A 17,073-nucleotide genomic window follows, 5' to 3' on the forward strand; every position below is an offset into this window, starting at 1 on the left:
TTGCTGACAGGTGTATAAAATCGAGCACACAGCCATGCAGTCTCCATACACAAACATTGGCAGCAGAATGGCCTTACTGAAGAGCTCAGTGACTTTCAACGTGGCACCGTCATAGGATGCCACCTTTCCAACAAGTCAGTACATAACATTTCTGCCCTGCTAGAGCTGCCCTGGTCAACTATAAGTGCTATAGTTATCAAGTGGAAACGTCTAGGAGCAACAACGGCTCAGCCGTGAAGTGGTAGGTCACAAGCTCACAGAACGGGACCGCTGAAGTGCGTAGCGTGTAAAAATTGTCTGTCCTCAAATGCAACTCACTGAATTCCAAACTCCCACTGGAAGCAACGTCATCGGAAGCTTCATAAAATGAGTGGAAGACTGAAACAGGAAGTCGAATACGGAAGTACCTACTTGTCAGTCAACTGTCCCCAGAAGAGTAGCTCCCTGTGGGACTGAGACCATGTGGCCCCTCCTGCGTCTCTCCCTCAGTCCCTCTCTCTCTCTCCAACCCAGTGAGGCCGCTCCTCTCCGCTGTCCTCTCTCCTGTCCAGGCCCCAGCAGAAGGAATGCCCTTGAATGAACAGGAAACACCAGACCAGCCCACCGCTGGCCACAAGACCATTCCACACTACAGGGCACACCAACACACTCCTGTCTTCAGTCAGTCAAGACTTCAACCAGGGCCTAGAGTTCCTCTCTGACCCTCTCCCTATCCCCCAGGGTTACATTTGGCTCAGGCCTGAGGGCACTCTCTAACGTCAACTATGAGAGCCCCCGGCCCAGCCTGTTGAGGTGATTGGCTGGGCAATAAGCGTGACTTCCTGGTCTGTCTGGCATCAAGTGTAGCTAATTGCTAAATAGAGAGACACCATCTCCATATATATCACTGTGGTGGAGAAGGGCATGATTCTAGGAATGTGTCCCAAATGTCACCCTACTCCCTACAGAGTGCACTACTTTTGACGAGAGCCCTATGAGCTTCCTGGTCAAAAGTAGTGCACTACATTTGGAGAGGAGCAGCCGTTTAGGTCCTGAAGCCACCAATGACAGGGAGGCAAAGAATGTTAAAGCCACCAATGACGGGAGTGGAACGACAAAACCCCAACTCCAGGAAGGCTGCTATAGGGAGTGCTGGTAAACACACACACACACGGTATGAACATGGATTTACTGTACACGAAGACGTGAAACCAGAGGTTTGAAACTATAACATACCGCTACAGACACTTTGCAATGTCAGTCAACATTTATAAAGCATGTCAACACATTTGAGTTGTTCAAATCATTATGGATTTTATTCCAATAATATATACACTGTTACAACCTGTTTAACCTGTCTTTATATACACCATGGACTGGATTAGGGTTGCAAAATTCTGTTTACTTTCTCCAAATCAAAAAGCAGGAAATCCATAATCCTCCAACTAGGGGTTCTGGAAACAAGGACATTTTAGGAAAGTAACCCAAAAACTTGGATGGTTTACCTACGGTAGACGAACATTAATACTGCAACTAAAGCAGAAACAAAGAGCTGCTGTACAGCTGAATGACAAGCACAGGTTCAATTCAATATCTTTATAATTTTACTGTACAACAATGTATTCAGCCTTCTATGAGAACCATGTGTATGATTAAATTGTAAACTGGCGAACTGGAAACTAGACAGGAAGAGAGAGGAGATGGAGCAGGATTATATTACAGTACAATAACTTTTCTACATTAAATATGAAAAATGTGTAAAATAAATGTTATTATGCAAATACAATGATTTAATGGAATAAAATGACAACAGCCTGTTTTCAACCAATCAAAAACCAGGAGGTTATTGGTTAATCTACTTTGCCTGGCAACGCCCAAGCCTGAAATAATTAATTCTTGCCTCTTCATAGGTTCCACTGCACATCATGTGACTTGTCAACAATGCCACAATTTCTGGACAGATCCACAACAATGTGTTGAGATGCCTGTGATTAACATGTCAGAGCTTTTTAAACACCACGACAGACTATATAGTACCACCTGAGAGCCTAGAAACACCATGACAGACTATATAATACCATCAGAGCCTAGTAACACCATGAGACTATATAGTATCATCTGAGAGCCTAGCAACACCATGAGACTATATAGTACCATCTGAGAGCCTAGAAACACCATGAGACTATATAGTACCATCTGAGAGCCTAGCAACACCATGAGACTATATAGTACCATCCGAGAGCCTAGCAACACCATGAGACTATATAGTACCATTTGAGAGCCTAGCAACACCATGAGACTATATAGTACCATCCGAAAGCCTAGCAACACCATGAGACTATATAGTACCATGAGAGCCTAGAAACACCATGAGACTATATAATACCATCTGAGAGCCTAGAAACACCATGAGACTATATAGTACCATCTGAGAGCCTAGAAACACCATGAGACTATATAGTACCATCTGAGAGCCTAGCAACACCATGAGACTATATAGTACCATCTGAGAGCCTAGAAACACCATGAGACTATATAGTACCATCTGAGAGCCTAGCAACACCATGAGACTATATAGTACCATCAGAGCCTAGAAACACCAACGCCTATTAATAACAAAGATTTGTATCCATCAATCCACTATCAGATCTTTGGTTGTGAGCAGTAACCTCAATAAGTAAGGTTTCCTTTGCAGCTAAGGATGTTGTTGTGTAAAGAACCTCAATCGTCAGTACTGCAGTATATACTGTAATACTATAATGTGCAATATGAACATGTCATATATAAATCACTGTGGGATATGAACATATAACAGTATAATGTGGGATATGAACATATCATATAACACTGTGGGATATGAACATATAACAGTATAATGTGGGATATGAACATATCCTATAACACTAATGTGGGATATGAACATATCATATATAACACTAATGTGGGATATGAACATATCCTATAACACTAATGTGGGATATGAACATACCATAGATATATAACAGTATAATGTGGGATATGAACATACCATATATAACAGTATAATGTGGGATATGAACATATCCTTTCGTACTGGTTAATGGAAGTTGTCAGTAATCCATTTTAGGACATTCAGTTTTCCATGTCGCTGCTGCTAACCCTCTTGGTACTGATAGTACTAAAAGAACGTAGTAAAGCTCCATAGTTTGCTGTGCACCATTTAAAAGACCAATGTCTTAATGAGTGATTCGTTCGTGCTGTAGGAGTAGTCTCCAAGCTGTAGGAGTAGTCCCCCCACTGTAGGAACTCCCCAGTGAGTTCCAATACAATGGGTGTGTCAAGTCATGTGCTGAAACAAATGTTCCTTTATCCACCAGTTCCTGCCCCAAGGTTGTGAGACAAAACAGTGACTGTGTCGATCACAATGAAACAAAGTTCTCCCTCCAATCCAGCATTGAGTTTGTCCGGGTTTGTTTTATTTTTGGGGGGCCCATCCAATACCCCCTCTCTGGGTTTGTTTGTTCTTCTTTATCATTTTAGCAGATGCTCTTATCCAGAGCGACTTACAGTAGAGTGCATACATTTTTAAATACTAGCTCCCCGTGGGAATCGAACCCACAACCCTGGCGTTGCAAGCGCCATGCTCTACCAACTGAGCTACCAGAACCTAGCACTAGAATAAATAGATGAAGAAATGATTGGCGTTATGACTAGATGGAGCTAATGAGGATTTCTATACAGTATGGTTCCAAGCTGGTTAGTTCTTTAGTTTGAAGCAGTGAAAATGAGTGGGAACAAGGACCTGGAAGCCTATCAGAAAGCAGAGTCTCTCTCTCTCTCTCTCTCTCTCGAATCAGAACACCTCTCTACCTCATCTCCATAGGCAGCGAATCAGAACACCTCTCTCCCGCCAGGGCAGCCTATCAAAAAGCAGAGCACCTCTCTCCCTTCTCCATGGAGGTTTTCCTAGCTCCCATGTTGAACTTGAACTTAGACTGGTCAGCGATCATCTGGTTGATTTCATTCTGTTTGTAGGAGGACAATTTCTGACCGATCCATGCTACCTTAGTCTCTTCCTGGTTGCCATGGATACACCTCAGACAGGCTCGGCCAATCAGGTAGGCCACCTCGGCCAGGTTGAGGAGAACACACAACCCCGACACGGAGAGCATGAACACGGTGAAGATGGTTTTCTCCGTGGGTCGTGACACGAAGCAGTCCACAGTGTTGGGGCAGGGGTACGAGTCACACTTGACCAGACGGAACATCTTGAAGTCAGGGTAGATCAAGTAGAATATATAAAGGAAGCAGACTTCCAGAACGATCCTAAACAGCACACTGATCATATAGGTCCACCAGAGGGAGCCTGTGATCGCAAACTTCTGGTTCTTGAGTTGTTCCAGCTCCTTAGGGGAACCGCGCCCGGACTTCTTCAGGATCTTCTTGTTGATGTGTCTGCGATGGGCTACATGCATGGCCACTAGGAGAGCAGGCGTGGACACCAGGATGAGCTGCAAGGCCCACAGGCGGATGTGTGAGATGGGAAAGAACTGGTCATAGCAGACAGAGTTGCAGCCGGGCTGCTGGGTGTTGCAGGTAAAGCCAGACTTCTCGTCGCCCCAGACCGACTCGGCCGCCACCACGAGGACCAGGATTCTGAAGATGAAGATGACAGACAGCCAGATGCGGCCGATGCCTGTGGAATGCCTGTTTACGCCGCTGATTACAGCGTAAAAGGACCCCCAGTTCATTTTCGATTCCAGGTCTGGAGAGGAGAAACAAGAAGGGATATAGTTCAGACTGTTTAATGTTGACGTTTCAGCTCTAAAGCTTTTCTCAAGCCCAGTCTGGAAAAGAGAAATGTCAAGCTGACGATCACACTCAGAAGAATAACTGTTCTTTAAAAGAATATAGGACTTTGTCAACACAAAGTTGTTCCCTATGTATTGATACAAGCTGACGTTTGATCACACTCGAAAGGGCGGCCATTCTTTATAAGAATGACCATGTCAAGGAAACATGTAATGAAGGAATATCAAAAGTACATAACATGTTGGTAACGTATTGATACAATCATTTGAAACTGTACAATCTCTGAGTCAATCATTTAATATGGGCAGGCAATCAATCAAACCTGTAGTGAGGAAGAAAGAGTTGTTAAATAACCCCACAGGTGTACTGTATATATCCAACCAACAATCATCAGAAATGCTTGAGCTCAAATCCTAAAACACATCGGACATAAAAACATTCTCAAAACGTACTAGTGTGGACTAAAACAGAACTTTCCTCCTATATAGTCAACAACCCCCAACCTAACACACCCTTGTCTGCACCTATAAAAGTGCACTACTTTCAACCAGGGCCCACTAAATAGGGTGTTTTAGGAAGGAACCCCAGTATTGCCTGAGCTGTTGGTCCTACCAGTCTCCGCCGGCGGTGTCGGCAGCACCGGGTCCGTAAACCACCACCGTCAGGTGTAGCCTGGCCATGGAGCTGGAGTGGTCGGGTCACAGCAACGGCAAACAAGACTCAGCCTATCCCTGGCCTGTGCTTTAAGAACCTTGGGCGATGGCCTAACATGGGCGCAACGTAACGCCACATAACGCTCCGTTATCGTTTCGCTATTGGCTAACGGAGACATGTGATCCGTTCAACAAGTATTAATACTGACTGACTGCAACCTGACCTTCAGACAGACGGACACGGCTGCACCTGACAGACAGGCCAAGATATATTCTCCAAGCAACGACACAAACATCCATCTCACTAGAAGAATCTTACAACTAACTTCAGACAGATACTGTCTAAGACCTCTACTGTGACTGAAGAAACTTTGCCAATCATAAAATACACCCAGATCAAAACAAGAGAAGTTATTGTATTCAAGTGAACAGATGTTTCATGGTCAGTAACTGCTCTCTTTCTGCAGAACCATTCTAGAATCTAGTCTGGAATTCTAGAAGAGAACTCCAAAAGTCCAGAACACCTCACATAGTCAGACCCTCTTTTCTTTTCCTCATGAATCTCAACACATCATCATCATCCAAATGGTTAATAAAGAGAATCAGAGATATGGGTTTTACCTTCAGCTGTGGTGGTACACAAAATGTGTACAAAGAAGGGTTAAATTAAATGAGTGTTTATTTTATAAATCGAACCAGAAGGCTCTTGGCTTGTGAACACGATGCGTTGGTAAAATGCTAATCATTCCCGCGACACTAGCCACTACCCTGCACCGTAGCAGAGCCCAGCGGTCATATGGTCTTATATAAACTATTACCATACAATGCTGCCCTTTATCAGAGCCCCAACAAGACTCTGTGTTATTCGGATAAAACACCCTGCTTTCTGCCTACCCCCTGCAGAACATACAGAAGAAAGAATCTGTGTGGACACAAAAGGCCCGAGTCCCATGCCACATTATTTATTGTGCTTGGAGGGGAGGGCAGAGGGCTTCTGACCCGAACCACTGAGCGAGAGAGCAGGGGAAAAGGGAGGGCAGAGGGCTTCTGACCCGAACCACTGAGTGAGAGAGCAGCGGAAAAAAGGGCGGTCAGTGGGCAAAATGAGATGTTTGCAAAATCATTCAAGGAACTATGAATCAAACATTTCCAGAAGTGGACAATCAATGTCTTTGTGTTATATACTGGGTGTTTATTTAGGGATTAGATGGTTCTGATTGGTCTTGTTCCCCTGATCTATCCATTAGATGGTTCTGATTGGCTTGTTCCCCTGATCTATCCATTAGATGGTTCTGATTGGCTTGCTCCCCTGATCTATCCATTAGATGGTTCTGATTGGCTTGTTCCCCTGATCTATCCATTAGATGATTCTGATTGGTCTTGTTCCCCTGATCTATCCATTAGATGATTCTGATTGGTCTTGTCCCCCTGATCTAACCACAGAAAGGCTCCAGGCAAAATGCTAGCTTGTTCCCTATATATTGAAGTATGTTTGATCAGAGCCCATTAGGGAATAGGGCGCCATTTTAGACTCATCCATAAATCCTCAACATGACGGTTGCAGAGACAGATGGAAAAGGCTATACGGACAATCCTGACCTGGAAACCATTATTTAAACTATAGTCCCGTGTGGCTCAGTTGGTAGAGCATGGTGTTTGCAACGCCAGGGTTGTGGGTTTGATTCCCACGGGGGGCCAGTACGGAGAAAAGAATGTATGAAATGTATGCGTTCACTACTGTAAGTCGCTCTGGATAAGAGCATCTGCTAAATGACTAAAATGTAAATTTCAGAATTGGTTCAAATTAGGTTAGGGGTAAGGGCTTGACTTAGACTGAAATCGGTACAAATTTTGGATGCCAGCACTGTTTATATTTAGGTGCAGGAGCTCCACAGAACTGTTGAGATAATAGTCTATAAGAGGAACAGGAACTGAAGCAGTAGAACATTTAAGGTGCTGGTACTCAGCTGGATGTTTGGTTAGTTGTTTTACAGGTCAGGAGTGTCCTATTCACGAGACAGAAAGGTGAAAACAGTTGACCTCACTCCTGCGTCGCCCTCCATCGTGGCACCATCAGCTCGTCTGAAAGAGTTGATTCTCAGAGTTGATTCAGCTCAGATGCCCCCTGACCAAAATAGACATTATGGAAACAAATATTTACAGTTAAGGGAAAAGCTAGCCTGGTCCCAGATCTGTGTGTGCTCTAGTACTCCATTGCAGTCGTTGTCAAGCCAATAAACATAACAAGGAGTTGGCCTGACGGCAGAAACCGACCAAGGAGTTGACCTGATGGCAGAAACAGACTGGCACTCAGGCTACAGAAACAACACCTGTTTGTCCTGTGATATCAGACAACCCAGAATCAGTTCACTGTACCATTATTCTACATCTCAATGCCCAGGGCTGTTCCTGCATCAGTTGTGATAGAGGTGAGGGGGGGGTTGTCAGGTTCATCCTGTTGTTGGTTAATACAAGTTACTTGAGAGAATACAAATCGTAATGAGTTATGATTGCTTGAGAAACACGTTTTGGACAATATACTACATTTGAATTGTTCTGTCAAATACAAATGAAGACCAGTGAGAGATCCTGTAATGAAGAAATAATTTATTATTCAACACACAGATACATATCAAATATGCCATGGTCAGAAAAGTAGCTAATAATATATGACAGAAGGCAAAACAAAAAAGTTTTCACATTGCAAACTTAGTGAAGGAAAAATAACAAGCCACAGCATCATTTAAAGTCATAAAAGGAAAGTTCACAGTGAGGAACTGTTGGCAAATACACAGAATGGATCATCCTCCTCCATTTACAGGATTATTTACATTTTAGTCATTTAGCAGACGCTCTTATCCAGAGCTACTTACAGTAGTGAATGCATACATTTCAGACATTTTTTTCTTCTTCTCCGTACTGGTCCCCCGTGGGAAATGAACCCACAACCCTGGCGTTGCAAACGCCATGCTCTACCAACTGAGCCACACGGGACTAAAGACAGCTGGTCTATTAGCTGACAGTCACAAAGTGCCTAAAATAATTTCACACATCAAAACAGTCAAGTCTGCAGCAGCTGAAAGTCGCAGCAGCTGAAAGTCGCAGAGTGCTTCCCAAATAGCACCCTATTCCCTATATAGTGCACTAGTTTTGACAAGGTCCATAGGGTGCCATTTTGGATGCAGAACAGCCATGCTGTCACAATGGCCAAGAACATACCGAGATGCTGTTCCAGTCTAAACTTTTATTGATGTTAAAAGGGCAATTCCACCACTTCAAAGTCATGGTAATTATCTCCAGCACAATAGCAGTGTCTACATATGTGACAACGTCACATTTCTACATGCTATAGAAACAAAAAAGAAAATAGTTAACAGTTTAAAAACAATGATTTTCAAACAGATTTGCGATGATGTGTGGCACGAGAAACTCCCCTCCCCTCCCTCGGTCTAGAACCCCCCCTCCCTCCCTCCCGTCTAGAACCCCCCCGTCTAGAAACCCCCCTCCCTCCGTCTAGAAACTCCCCTCCCCATCTAGAACCCCCCCTCCCTCCGTCTAGAAACTCCCCTCCCCCGTCCGTCTAGAAACTCCCCTCCCCACCCTCCCCCGTCCGTCTAGAAACTCCCTCCTCCCTCCCCCGTCCGTCTAGAAACTCCCCTCCCTCCCCTCGTCCGTCTAGAAACTCCCCTCCCCTCCCTCCCCCGTCCGTCTAGAAACTCCCCTCCCCTCCCTCCGTCCAGAAACTCCCCTCCCCTCCCTCCGTCCGTCCAGAAACTCCCCTCGCTCAGTCTAGAAACTCGTTGCAGGTTTTGGAAAAATCTGTTTCTTTTCATCTTACCCTGTGATGTCACAGAGAAGCATTGTTTAGGACCCTTCTCATCTTTATAACCACGGATCATAGAAACGTGCAGTTTTGACATGTAGACGCTGCTACGGTGCTGGGGATAATGAATAGGAGGTTGAAACATGCAGTTTTGACATGTAGACGCTGCTACGCTGCAGAATTGCCCTTTAAAAAGTTTGCCATCAGGTAAATAGACTTTACAAAGACGGGGATTTGGAATGTGCTATTCTGAGGAGCGAGCTTGGGCAGACAGCAGCAGTAAACACAGTTCAAGCAACTGCTCTGGTCAATACAGCTGTCATTATGTTACCACACAGACTGCCTCCCAACTGCTCTGGTCAATACAGCTGTCATTATGTTACCACACAGACTGCCTCCCAAAATGGCACCCTATTACCTACGTTGTGCATTTCTTTTGACCAGGGCCCATAGTGCACCCTGGGAAGGAACATTTTAAAGGCCCGCCTTTTGCCATCAGATTAAAATCAAGCCTCATTTTGGCGATGTAGAGAAATATATGCATTTTCACAACAATTCCTTGCAATTCTATACACATTTCTCCATGGAGCTGAGAGAATTGTTTACAGTTTTAAAGGGAATTTCATGCAATGCATTTTTCCATGGCTAATGTGTTATTTTGCTGAAACATAAACAATATCAATAATGCTAAATTGTTATTGTAATTTTTATTTGTTCCCGAATGTCCAGCTTTTATTTTGGTGAGTGGTAGTTCTCAGAGAAGGTTTTATAAACAGCTCCATTACTTCATCTGGTTTTAGTTTGTCCATCATGAAAATGTATTTAAACATGAATATATACAGTACCAGTCAAAAGTTTTCAAAACACCTACTCATTCAAGGGTTTCTTTATTTTGACTATTTTCTACATTGTAGAATAATAGTGACAACATCTAAACTATGAAATAACACATGGAATCATGAAGTAACCAAACAAGTGTTAAACAAAATAAATTATATATATATATATATATATATATATATATATATATATATATATATATATATATATATATATATATATATATATATATATATATATATATATATATATATATTATCACACACTTCAAATAGCCACCTTTTGCACACTCTTGACATTCTCTCAACCAGCTTGTGTAACCTTGCTGGCAAAACCCGGACGACACTGTGCTTATTGTGTGGCCGCCCTATGGGACTCCCAATCACGGCCGGATGTGATACAGCCTGGATTTCAACCTGGGACTGTACTGAGGCATCTTGCATTGAGATGCTGTGTCTTAGACCGCTGAGCCGCTCAGGAGCCCTAGTTCATGAGGTAGTCACCTGGCAGGCATTTCAATTAACAGGTGAGCCTTGTTAAAAGTTAATTTGCGTTGTGACAAGGTAGGGGTGGTATACAGAAGATCGCCCTATTTGGTAAAAGACCAAGCCCTATTTGGTAAAAGACCAAGTCCATATTATGGTAAGAACAGCTCAAATAAACAAAGAGAAAGGACAGTCCATCATTACTTTAAGACATGAAGGTACGTCAACCCGGAACAGTTCAAGAATTTTGAAAGTTACTTCAAGTGCAGTCGCAAAAACCATCAAGCGCTATGATGAAACTGGCTCTCATGAGGACCGCCACAGGAATGGAAGACCCAGAGTTACCTCTGCTGCAGAGGATAAGTTCATTAGAGTTACCAGCCTCAGAAATTGCATCCCAAATAAATGCTACAGAGTTCAAGTAACAGACATCTCAGCTGTTCAAAGAAACCACTACTAAAGGACAACAATAATAAGAAGATACTTGCTTGGGCCAAGATACACGAGCAATGGACATTAGACCGGTGGAAATCTGTCCTTTGGTCTGATGAGTCCAAATTTTTGATTTTTGGTTCCAACCGCTGAGCCTTTGTGAGACACGCAGTAGGTGAACGGATGATCTCCTCATGTGTAGTTCCCACCGTGAAGCATGGAGGAGGAGGTATGATGGTGCTTTGCTGGTGACACTGTCAGTGATTTATTTAGAATTCAAGGCACACTTAACCAGCATGGCTACCACAGCATTCTGCAGAGATACGCCATCCCATCTGGTTTGGGCTTAGTGGGACTATCATTTGTTTTTCAACAGGACAATGACCCAACACACCTCCAGGCTGTGTAAGGGCTATTTGACCAAGAAGGAGAGTGATGAGGTGCTGCATCAGATGACCTGGCCTCCACAATCACCAAACCTCAATCCAATTAAGATGGTTTGGGATGAGTTGGACCGCAGAGTGAAGGAAAAGCAGCCAAGAATTATTCAGCATATGTGGGAACTCCTTCAAGACGGTTGGAAAGCATTCCAGGTGAAGCTGGTTGAGAGCATGCCAAGTGTACAAAGCTGTCATCAAGGCAAAGGGTGGCTACTTCGAAGAATCTGAAATATATTTATATTTGTTTTAACACTTTTTTGGTTACTACATGATTACATATGTGTTACTTTATAGTTTTGATGTCTTCACTATTATTCTACAATGTAGACAATAGTCCCAAAAATTTTTTTACACTGTTTGGACTTCTTAGGCAGCCCGCCCAAAGGATTACAATGGCAGAACAAGGCGGCTCTTCCAATTTGGCCAGATAGTGACGACCTGAATCAAGGCTGGTTAATGTGATGGAGGCAGGTGGCTCATGAAGGGGAGAGGGAGGTGAGGTGGAATGGACAACAGCACACCTTTATCCGCCTGATTAGTTCTTATTCTGTGTGTAACAGGAAATGAGGTACTTGTTCCAGGCAGACTGACATTTCTTGGTTCGCTCCTGCGCACTACCTATAACACAAAGAGACACAGAGAGAGAGAGAGAGAGAGAGAGAGAGAGAGAGAGAGAGAGACCGAGAGAGAGAGAGAGAGACCGAGAGAGAGAGAGGCAGAGAGGCAGAGAGAGAGAGAGAGAGACAGAGAGAGAGGCAGAGAGAGACAGAGAGACAGGCTGAGAGAGAGAGAGAGACAGAGACAGGCAGAGAGAGAGAGAGAGAGAGACAGGCAGAGAGAGAGAGAGAGAGAGAGACACATGCAGAGAGAGAGACACATGCAGAGAGAGAGAGAGAGAGGAGACACAGGCAGAGAGAGAGAGAGAGAGAGACACACAGGCAGAGAGAGAGAGAGAGACACAGGCAGAGAGAGAGAGAGAGAGAGAGACACAGGCAGAGAGAGAGAGAGAGAGAGACAGGCAGAGAGAGAGAGAGAGAGAGAGAGAGAGACACAGGCAGAGAGAGAGAGGCAGAGAGACACAGGCAGAGAGAGAGAGAGGCAGAGAGAGAGGCAGAGAGAGAGGCAGAGAGAGAGGCAGAGAGAGAGGCAAAGAGAGACAGAGAGAGAGAGAGAGAAAGACACACAGGCAGAGAGAGAGAGAGAGACACAGGCAGAGAGAGAGAGAGGCAGAGAGACACAGGCAGAGAGAGAGAGAGAGGCAGAGAGAGAGGCAGAGAGAGAGACAGAGAGAGAGACAGAGAGAGAGACAGAGAGAGAGACAGAGACAGGCAGAGAGAGACAGAGAGAGAGAGACACACAGGCAGAGAGAGAGAGAGAGAGAGAGAGACACAGGCAGAGAGAGAGAGAGAGACACAGGCAGAGAGAGAGAGAGAGAGAGAGAGACACAGGCAGAGAGAGAGAGAGAGAGACAGGCAGAGAGAGACAGGCAGAGAGCGAGAGAGAGGCAGAGAGACACAGGCAGAGAGAGAGAGAGAGGCAGAGACACAGGCAGAGACACAGGCAGAGAGAGAGAGAGAGACAGAGAGAGAGACAGAGAGAGAGGCAGAGAGAGAGGCAGAGAGAGAGGCAGAGAGAGAGAGAGACACACAGGCAGAGAGAGAGAGAGACACAGGCAGAGAGAGAGAGAGACAGGCAGAGAGAGAGAGAGAGAGAGAGACACAGGCAGAGAGAGAGAGAGACACAGGCAGAGAGAGAGAGAGACAGGCAGAGAGAGAGAGAGAGAGAGAGAGAGAGACACAGGCATAGAGAGAGAGAGAGAGACACAGAGAGAGGCAGGCAGAGAGAGACACAGGCAGAGAGAGAGAGAGAGAGAGAGGCAGGCAGAGAGAGAGGCAGGCAGAGAGAGAGAGAGAGACAGAGACAGGCAGAGAGAGAGAGAGAGACAGGCAGAGAGAGAGAGCGAGACAGGCAGATAGAGAGAGAGACAGGCAGAGAGAGAGAGCGAGACAGGCAGAGAGAGAGAGAGAGACAGGCAGAGAGAGAGAGAGAGACAGGCAGAGAGAGAGAGAGACACAGGCAGAGAGAGAGAGAGGCAGGCAGAGAGAGAGAGAGAGAGAGACACAGGCAGAGAGAGAGAGAGACAGGCAGAGAGAGAGAGAGACAGGCAGAGAGAGAGACACAGGCAGAGAGAGAGAGAGAGACACAGGCAGAGAGCGAGAGAGAGACACAGGCAGAGAGAGAGACAGAGGCAGAGAGAGAGAGGAAGAGAGCGAAGCAGAGAGAGAGAGAGGCAGACAGCCAGGCAGAGAGAGAGAGAGAGAGAGAGAGACAGGAAGAGAGAGAGAGACAGGCAGAGAGAGAGAGAGGCAGGCAGAGAGAGCGAGAGAGGCAGGCAGAGAGAGAGAGAGACACACAGGCAGAGCGAGAGAGAGACAGGCAGAGAGAGAGACAGACAGAGAGAGAGACAGTTAGAGAGAGAGACAGGCAGAGAGAGAGACAGGCAGAGAGAGAGAGAGACAGGCAGAGAGAGAGAGAGACATGCAGAGAGAGAGAGACAGAGACAGGCAGAGAGAGAGACAGGCAGAGAGAGAGAGAGAGAGAGGTAGAGAGAGAGAGAGACAGGCAGAGAGAGAGAGAGACAGGCAGAGAGAGAGAGAGACAGGCAGAGAGAGAGAGACAGGCAGAGAGAGAGAGAGAGACAGGCAGAGAGAGAGAGAGAGAGAGTCAGGCAGAGAAAGAGAGAGAGAGAGAGAGGCAGGCAGAGAAAGAGAGAGAGAGAGAGGCAGGCAGAGAAAGAGAGAGAGACAGGCAGAGAGAGAGACAGGCAGAGAGAGAGAGACATGCAGAGAGAGAGAGAATGAGAGGCAGGCAGAGAGAGACAGAGAGGCAGGTAGAGAGAGAGATAGACAGAGAGACAGGCAGAGAGAGAGAGAGAGAGAGACAGGCAGAGAGAGAGAGACAGGCAGAGAGAGAGAGACAGAGAGGCAGGCAGAGAGAGACAGAGAGGCAGGCAGAGAGAGAGATAGACAGAGAGGCAGGCAGAGAGAGAGAGAGAGAGACAGGCAGAGAGAGAGAGACAGGCAGAGAGAGAGAGAGAGAGGCAGAGAGAGAGGCAGAGAGAGAGGCAGAGAGCGAAGCAGAGAGAGAGAGGCAGAGACACAGGCAGAGAGAGAGAGAGAGGCAGAGACACAGGCAGAGAGAGAGAGAGAGACACAGGCAGAGAGCGAGAGAGAGACACAGGCAGAGAGAGAGACAGAGGCAGAGAGAGAGAGAGACAGGCAGAGAGAGAGAGAGAGAGACACAGGCAGAGAGAGAGAGAGAGACAGGCAGAGAGAGAGACAGGCAGAGAGAGAGACACAGGCAGAGAGAGAGAGAGACACAGGCAGAGAGCGAGAGAGAGACACAGGCAGAGAGAGAGACAGAGGCAGAGAGAGAGAGAGACAGGCAGAGAGAGAGACAGAGGCAGAGAGAGAGAGAGAGACAGGCAGAGAGAGAGAGAGAGAGACAGGCAGAGAGAGAGAGAGACAGGCGAGAGAGAGAGAGACAGGCAGAGAGAGAGAGAGAGACAGGCAGAGAGAGAGAGAGAGACAGGCAGAGAGAGAGAGAGAGACAGGCAGAGAGAGAGAGGCAGAGAGAGAGGCAGAGAGAGAGAGGCAGAGACACAGGCAGAGAGAGAGAGAGAGACACAGGCAGAGAGCGAGAGAGAGACACAGGCAGAGAGAGAGACAGAGGCAGAGAGAGAGAGAGAGAGAGAGAGACAGGCAGAGAGAGAGAGAGAGAGACACAGGCAGAGAGAGAGAGACAGGCAGAGAGAGAGAGAGAGAGACAGGCAGAGAGAGAGAGAGAGAGACAGGCAGAGAGAGAGAGAGAGACAGGCAGAGAGAGAGAGAGAGACAGGCAGAGAGAGAGAGAGAGACAGGCAGAGAGAGAGAGAGAGACAGACAGAGAGAGAGAGAGAGACAGGCAGAGAGAGAGAGACAGGCAGAGAGAGAGGCAGGCAGAGAGAGAGAGAGAGGCAGGCAGAGAGAGAGAGAGAGGCAGGCAGAGAGAGAGAGAGGCAGGCAGAGAGAGTAGAGAGAGGCAGGCAGAGAGAGAGAGAGAGAGGCAGGCAGAGAGAGAGAGAGGCAGGCAGAGAGAGAGACAGGCAGAGAGAGAGACACAGGCAGAGAGCGAGAGAGAGACACAGGCAGAGAGAGAGACAGAGGCAGAGAGAGAGAGGAAGAGAGCGAAGCAGAGAGAGAGAGAGGCAGACAGCCAGGCAGAGAGAGAGAGAGAGAGAGAGACAGGAAGAGAGAGAGAGACAGGCAGAGAGAGAGAGAGGCAGGCAGAGAGAGCGAGAGAGACACAGGCAGAGCGAGAGAGAGACAGGCAGAGAGAGAGACAGGCAGAGAGAGAGACAGGCAGAGAGAGAGACAGGCAGAGAGAGAGACAGGCAGAGAGAGAGAGAGACAGGCAGAGAGAGAGAGAGACATGCAGAGAGAGAGAGACAGAGACAGGCAGAGAGAGAGACAGGCAGAGAGAGAGATAGAGAGGTAGAGAGAGAGAGAGACAGGCAGAGAGAGAGAGAGACAGGCAGAGAGAGAGAGAGACAGGCAGAGAGAGACAGGCAGAGAGAGAGAGAGACAGGCAGAGAGAGAGAGAGAGAGAGTCAGGCAGAGAAAAAGAGAGAGAGAGAGAGGCAGGCAGAGAAAGAGAGAGAGACAGGCAGAGAGAGAGAGACAGGCAGAGAGAGAGAGACAGAGAGGCAGGCAGAGAGAGACAGAGAGGCAGGCAGAGAGAGAGATAGACAGAGAGGCAGGCAGAGAGAGAGAGAGAGAGAGACAGGCAGAGAGAGAGAGACAGGCAGAGAGAGAGAGACAGACAGGCAGGCAGAGAGAGAGGAAAGAGAGGCAGGCAGAGAGAGAGAGACAGAGAGGCAGGCAGAGAGAGAGAGAGAGGCAGGCAAAGAGAGAGAGAGAGAGGCAGGCAAAGAGAGAGAGACAGAGACAGGCAGAGAGAGAGAGAGAGAGAGAGGCAGAGAGAGAGAGGCAGAGAGAGAGAGGCAGGCAGAGAGAGAGAGAGAGACAGGCAGAGAGAGAGAGAGAGAGAGGCAGAGAGAGAGAGAGACAGGCAGAGAGAGAAAGAGAGAGAGAGGCAGAGAGAGAGGCAGAGAGAGAGGCAGAGAGAGAGGCAGAGAGCGAAGCAGAGAGAGAGAGGCAGAGACACAGGCAGAGAGAGAGAGAGAGGCAGAGACACAGGCAGAGAGAGAGAGAGACACAGGCAGAGAGAGAGAGAGACAGGCAGAGAGAGAGAGAGACAGGCGAGAGAGAGAGACACAGGCAGAGAGAGAGAGAGAGAGACACAGGCAGAGAGAGAGACAGAGGCAGAGAGAGAGAGGAAGAGAGCGAAGCAGAGAGAGAGAGAGGCAGACAGCCATGCAGAGAGAGAGAGAGAGAGAGACAGGAAGAGAGAGAGAGACAGGCAGAGAGAGAGAGACAGGCAGAGAGAGAGAGAGAGGGGCAGAGAGAGAGGCAGAGAGAGAGGCAGAGAGCGAAGCAGAGAGAGAGAGGCAGAGACACAGGCAGAGAGAGAGAGAGGCAGGCAGAGAGAGAGAGAGAGACAGGCAGAGAGAGAGAGACAGGCAGAGAGAG

General features: G+C 47.0%; 1 protein-coding gene across 2 annotated transcripts; it reads right to left on the bottom strand.

The window, feature by feature from the left end:
• Positions 1 to 1,273: 1,273 nt before the first annotated feature.
• On the bottom strand, positions 1,274 to 6,190 carry LOC106612324 (gap junction beta-1 protein). 2 transcript variants are annotated; one of them, XM_014213375.2, is made up of 2 exons: positions 6,045 to 6,190; positions 1,274 to 4,723 (listed from the first exon to the last, which is right to left on the bottom strand). In XM_014213375.2, the coding sequence occupies exon 2, from the start codon at positions 4,707 to 4,709 to the stop codon at positions 3,882 to 3,884; it is 828 nt and encodes a 275-aa protein (XP_014068850.1). In that variant the 5' UTR covers positions 4,710 to 4,723; positions 6,045 to 6,190; the 3' UTR covers positions 1,274 to 3,881. The 2 variants fall into 2 exon arrangements, with proteins under 2 accessions (XP_014068850.1, XP_014068849.1); XM_014213374.2 differs by lacking the exon at positions 6,045 to 6,190 and adding an exon at positions 5,383 to 5,526.
• Between the last annotated feature and the right edge of the window lie 10,883 nt (positions 6,191 to 17,073).

Source organism: Salmo salar, chromosome ssa09 (assembly GCF_905237065.1).
Source record: "Salmo salar chromosome ssa09, Ssal_v3.1, whole genome shotgun sequence".
Taxonomy (NCBI): Eukaryota; Metazoa; Chordata; class Actinopteri; order Salmoniformes; family Salmonidae; genus Salmo; species Salmo salar.